We start from the raw sequence: 6,322 nt of genomic DNA, 5'->3' as shown, positions 1-6,322 counted from the left end.
AATTCAGAGGTTAGATCCCACGCCCAAAGTCTCAAAACGCATGTATTGTTGTGTAACGTTTGAAATATCTGCGGATTCATTTTATTCCTTGAGTTTAGCTTCAAATACATATATACACTATGTACTTACTTTAGTATTTAGAAGGATCTATCCTGATTTACTTTACAAATTTCGATTTAAAGCAAGTTGAAAAGGTCAATCTCATTTGGCGGTGAAAATCAAACCAAATGTCAAAAACGGGAAACGTCCCCAAACGATTTTCAATCAAGCAACTGCGGTGTTGCCGTATTTTTGTCAACACTCCCCCCCGGTATATCCTCCGGATTTACCCGTTCCTGCGGAGCAACAATAGAAATAACGGCAAGTCGCGTGGCTGGTCTCTCATATATGCCGGTGCTAGTCTTTACCACGGCGCTTCTTACTTGTTTATCAGAGCCTACCCTTACTGAAATTACTCGACCCTTCGGCCAAGAGTTTCTGGGTCCATTGGGTTCCACTATGTACACGATGTCTCCTTGCTCAATCGGTTTTACGGCCTCGAACCACTTAGTGCGGCGCGTTATCACCGGCAGATACTCGCGCAACTAGCGCTTCCAAAACGAGTCGGCCAATTGTTGTGCATATCTCCAGCCCTTTCTCATTGATTCTGGCCTTCCGGTATGCTCGCTTAGCGGTTTCATCCCGTTGGAACTGCCCAAGAGGAAATGATTTGGAGTGAGTGCTTCGTCTCCGCAGTGGTCGAGCGGTATGTAAGTCAACGGTCGTGAGTTTATGATCGATTCAACCTCCATTAAAGCGCCGCGGAGTAATTCGTCGGAGGGACGTGATGCTAGCAATACCCTCATTAGGTTTTCCTTCACTGAGCGCACGAGGCGCTCCCAGGCACCGCCCATATGCGGTGAGGCAGGTGGTATGAACTTCCACTGCATAGACGAATTCGTAAAAGTACTCTGAAGCTTTTCCTTGTCTATTTCTCTGAAGGCAGCGGTGATTTCTCGCTGAGTTGCTTTAAAATTAGTGGCGTTGTCGCTCCAGAACTCGAACGGTACCCCTCGTCGGGCCATAAAACTTCGAACAGTGAGAATGCACGAATCCGTAGACAGCGAATAAGCTATTTCTAGGTGCACGGCTCTCGTCGTGAGGCAGGTGAAGAGCACGCCATACCTCTTCTCAGTACTCCTACGTACCGCCACTAGTAGAGGACCGAAGTAATCTACCCCACGTATGTGAACGGACGTACGAATGCTGTTACTCGTGCCGGGGGTAGGCTGCTCATTTTCGGTGGACGTGGTTTTGCATTGCGAAGTTGACATACTTGACATTCACGACGTACCTTGTTGACCACTGCTCGTAGTCGAGGTATGTAGAAATGTTGCCGTAATTCATTTACCATTGTCTCTGCGCTGCCGTGGAGATACTTGATGTGGTAGTCCAGAATAATCAGGCGAGTTATGTTATGGTTTCTAGGCAATATAACTGGATCCAGATGCCCTACCAGGCTGACCCTGCCACTGAGTCGTAGGACGGAGACCTCATCCAGGTACGGTGAAAGCTTATATATAGAGCTCGATCGGCTTACTGGTTTTCCCTTTGAAAGTACGGCGATTTCATCCCCAAATACGTCCGACTGAGCCTCTCTCCACAAATGTATTTCGGCACGCTTAAGGTCATCTTGATCAATTAGTCGACGAAGCGAAGGACTTGATCTGCGGTAGAGCCTCCAGATACGAATACTTAGAAATACTGTTGCCGTTACACGCAGAAGGCGGGACCATCGAGAGAAACGTTCGTGTATTGATAGGTACTCGTGATGTGGTAGGGCAGATCCATGGTAACCTACATATCGGGATCTAAGCTCTTCGTAGGTGGTTTCAGTGTTGTCAACGTCGTTTGGCCAGTGTATTCGCTCCCGTCGCAAGAAGCACGGTCCTCTGAACCAACGACTTTCGCTGGATATCTCCGGTGATGTATACGTCGATACGATGATGTAGCGTCGTCCGCAACATTGTCCAGCGAAGGAAGCCATCGCCAATCCTTCACCTCCGTAAGCTCTAACAATTCGCTTACTCGGAACGCAACGAACTGAGAGTAACGACGATGATCAGAACGAATCCAAGCTAAGACGGTCCGAGAGTCGGTCCAAAAGGTTTGACGTTGGATGTGCAATGTGTGTGAAGCAAGTACACCTGCAGCTAATCGAGCGCCTAAAACCGCAGCCTGCAACTCAAGACGCGGGATGGATAACATTTTCAACGGCGCCACCTTTGCTTTGCTACCCACTAGCGCGCAGTCGACGGTTCCCTTGTTGTTGTAGCGAAGATAACACACAGCCGAATAAGCATTTTCACTGGCATCTACGAAGACGTGCATCTCCAGCTCGGACCCACACTCCACATTTTTAAAATAACACCTCGGTATTCTTAAGGTCTCTATCTTGGGAAGAAGTCTCACCCATCGCTGCCAACTTAAATACTGTTCTTCGGGAATGTATTCATCCCAACCGCACCCAGATCGCCAAACTTCCTGAAACATTATTTTTGCATAAATGACGTAGAAGTTGAGAAGCCCTAACGGATCGAAGATACTCATAACTATACTTAGTACTTCCCTCTTTGTTGGGCAGCGGTCATTAAGCAACAGGTTCTTGTTTTTGTGATTCCGGGCCACGCGGAATGTGAAGCAGTCTTCCTGAGTAACCCACCATAGGCCTAGAACCTTTTCTGCTGGCATCTCTTCGTCAGAGTTTAAACTTACTTCACCTTCCATATTGTTGGTCTTCAACGCTCGCAATACCTTCTCCGAGTTCGAATGCCAGTTCCTGATGTGAAAGCCACCTTTTTCATGAACAAAACTTACGTCCCTGGCCAACCGAATAGCCTCCTCCTCAGTGTCGACGCTGTCAAGCATATCGTCGACGTAGTGGTTGTCGACAATACACTCCACGGCCCGCGGATGGCTGCTGCGAAATTCTTCCGCGTTTAAGTTCTTCACGTACTGAGCGCTACTAGGTGAACAGGTAGCCCCGAACGTCATCACGGTCATTACGAAAACTGACGGCTTAACATATCCTGACTCAAACCACAAAAAACGCTGGTAGTTCTGATCCAGCGACCGTATCCTGACTTGATGAAACATTTCTTGAATGTCCCCACTCACAGCTACTGCTTTCTGCCGGAACCTGCGCAGAACAGATACCAGGCATGTAAGCTGATCAGGTCCTGTTAAAAGCATCGAGTTGAGGGACACACCCTTCGTGCTAGCAGCCGCATCCCAGACGATTCGGACCTTTTGCGGCTTATTTGGGTTACGTACAGGAAATATCGGCAGGTACCAGCACCCCTTTTCCGATAACGCTCCGTCATCTAGAGGTTTGGCGTACCCGTTGGCCACATAGGCTGCAATCTTGGATGAGACGATTTCGGCAAGTTCCGGCTCACGCGCGAGTTTTGCCTGCAGACATTTAGCTCTCCGCAAGGCAGATGGTAAGCTATCCGGAAGAGTGGCTTTGGCGTATTTCCAAATAAGGCTCGTTTCAAAGCGCCCGTCGATGCGTTTCGTATTTGACTTCAATTGCTCGATTGCATATTCGTCCTCTTTAGCCATCAGTTTGTTGAATTTTCGTGTGACTTCGAGGTTATCTAAGCATATATAATCCTTGACAACTTGCAGTAACTCAACGTCAGCGGCAGTGTCGCAGTCGCAAGTATGGAATGCATGATACCCCGAACGTTGCTGCTGCTTGCCAGTAACCCCTTTCAGCGTCCACCCCATACGCGTCTTTTCGGCTACCGGCTCGTTATCGCTGCCCTCACGAGAGCGTAGACTTAATCCCAGACGGCTATTGTTGAGGCCAATTAGCAACTTGGGCACAGCGTTTATATAGGAGGGCAATGGTAAGCCCTTCAAGTATGTGTATTTGGTCTGCAAACCGCGTGCATCGAGCGTCTGGGTTGGTAATTCAAGCTTCCGCACCGTGTGTACGTCTTTTATCACATAACGTTTTTTAGCATCGGCTCCAGAAATCTTTAAATCCAGTACTTGGGAGTCGTCCTCATAGCGGTGAGTATTGGCAGTCCATTTGAGGCACAAAGGTTGCGGGGCGCCGTTCACTTGTAGTTTCTCCTGCAGCTCAACGTCCATAAGCGTGAGCGAAGAGCCATCATCAAAGAAGGCATATGTGTGAAGCTTCTTGTTGTTATTGTAGAGCGTCACAGGCAAAATCCGAAATAGAATTGAGTCAGTTGCACCATCGTGAGCATTGAGCACATGGTTAGCGAGTGGTGAGCTGACCGAAAGGGCCTGCTTGTTATGAAGCAAAGGATGGTGAATTGAAGCGCAACCGTCCGTTCCGCATACGGCTGTAGAAGCGCACTGAAGGCGGAGGTGCACCTTTAGACAGCGACGACATATGGAATGCTGGCGTATAAGTCTCCACCGTTCGGACCTATCTGCACTTGTGAATGTGTTACATGCGTCAAGAGAACCACAAGTTCCGTGGCAGACAATGCACGGTCCATTTCTCCCTACACTGACGTTACCCGCATGCGCATTCAAGTAGCCGCGTTTGGCAGTAGACTTCGCGGTGGTACAAGGTACGAGCACGCTGTTCGCCCCTTGGGCTAATTGAAACAGCCAGTCCGCAAAGCTTTCGAGGTTGCATGAAGACAGTTTTATTTTGTGCATACCCCAAAATGCTGCTAGCAGTCCCGGTAGTTTATTAACTAATTCTTGCTCTAACTCTGGGTTGTTCAAGTGACACAACATGTTTGAAGCCTTCATGGTCGCGCAAACATTTTGGACCTCCAACGCTAGATCAACCAGGGCCTCGAGTCGGTTTTCCTTCACTGCTGGTATTTCACGGATCCTAGTCAGTAGCACGGCGATGATAAGTTCCGGGCGACCGAATTTCATTTTGAGAGTTTCTAGTATCTGGGGTACACACGAAGAATGTAGCAATAAATTTCTTACGGAATGCAGTGCTGCTCCCTCAAGGGATTGACGCAGGCGTAATAAGTTTTCGGCGTCAGAAAACCCACACATTTCCGTTGTTTGTTGGTAGGTGGCCATAAACAAGGGCCATTCTTCTGGCTTACCATTGAATTTAGGCAAATCTTTACCGAGGCTGGTGCGCGCGGCAAGTTGGTTTTTCGTAAGACAGCGATTAGGCTGTGGCTGCGTTGAAGCGTGTTCGTCTGCAGTTTGACTAACCGAAGGTTGCGCTGGGCTATCGGTCAGTAATTTTGGTAGCCACGGCGTACCGGTTCCAGGAGCCGTTTGAGTGTGCACTAGTTTCTCGACCATGGAGAGCCTTTCACGCATCAAAGGGATTTCACTCTGAATATTGTTGCTACCGTCCAGCGTGTCTTTTGGCTGCGAAGGGGCAGCAGCGGCGCCATTGTGTAGATCAGCTGGAGTCTGGTGATCCGTGGGCGATACTTTCGGTGACGCTGTAGTGGGCACGATGGGCCCCGTAGCATTAAGCCACTTTTGTACGGCGATCGTGTCCAAATCCTCCTCCATATTAGAACATTCGTCCTCAGTTTCTAGTTCACGCAGAAACTTCTTGCGCCTATTAAGCAACTCCTCCTTTCGTCGTAGAATCTGCAGCTCTTCTTCAATAATTTCTGCTTCGGCATATTGCCGGCGAGCCCTTGCTGACTTATTGCTTGCGCTGGTACGTATGGAGGCACCAGCTCCACCATCTGCTAGGTCCCTGGTCACTTGAGGTGTGCCTACGTCGGCAGTACGCTTAGTATTAGAAGCGGTTTTCCGTTCTAGCTGTTCAATTGGCCTCGTGGCTGGTGCGCCATTGGAAGCTCCTTTATTTTCTCCCGCTCCTATCATTGTACGTGATGAAGAACCTGAGCAGTCTGCACAGTGCCAGTCCACGTGCTCGATCGAAGCCGTGACTTTCACGCAGCCAAAGTGAAACCAACAATCGCAATCATCGCAGCAGACCACCTGCGAATTGTCAGCCTTCGAGCAGATTTTGCAGCTGTAGCCCGCTTGTTGCTGATTACTTGGCATTTTGTAGATGGTGGCGAATAACCATAAAATATTTCAAAGATGTTAAATTCAGAGGTTAGATCCCACGCCCAAAGTCTCAAAACGCATGTATTGTTGTGTAACGTTTGAAATATCTGCGGATTCGTTTTATTCCTTGAGTTTAGCTTCAAATACATATATACAGTATGTACTTACTTTAGTATTTAGAAGGATCTATCCTGATTTACTTTACAAATTTCGATTTAAAGAAAGTTGAAAAGGTCAATCTCATTTGGCGGTGAAAATCAAACCAAATGTCAAAAACGGGAAACGTCCC

At 48.3% G+C, this 6,322-nt stretch overlaps 1 protein-coding gene across 1 annotated transcript; it reads right to left on the bottom strand.

The window, feature by feature from the left end:
- Window positions 1-1,836: 1,836 nt before the first annotated feature.
- Window positions 1,837-6,027, bottom strand: LOC108360729 (uncharacterized). The gene has a single exon (XM_017613147.1). It carries the CDS (start codon window positions 6,025-6,027, stop codon window positions 1,837-1,839), a length of 4,191 nt encoding a protein of 1,396 aa, XP_017468636.1.
- Window positions 6,028-6,322: the final 295 nt, after the last annotated feature.

This window comes from Rhagoletis zephyria, unplaced genomic scaffold, assembly GCF_001687245.7.
Source record: "Rhagoletis zephyria isolate East Lansing unplaced genomic scaffold, Rhagoletis_zephyria_1.1 Rzeph_scaffold_00617, whole genome shotgun sequence".
NCBI lineage: Eukaryota > Metazoa > Arthropoda > Insecta > Diptera > Tephritidae > Rhagoletis > Rhagoletis zephyria.
Note: the sequence above shows the minus strand (reverse complement) of the source record. Positions and strands in the feature narration are given on the sequence as shown.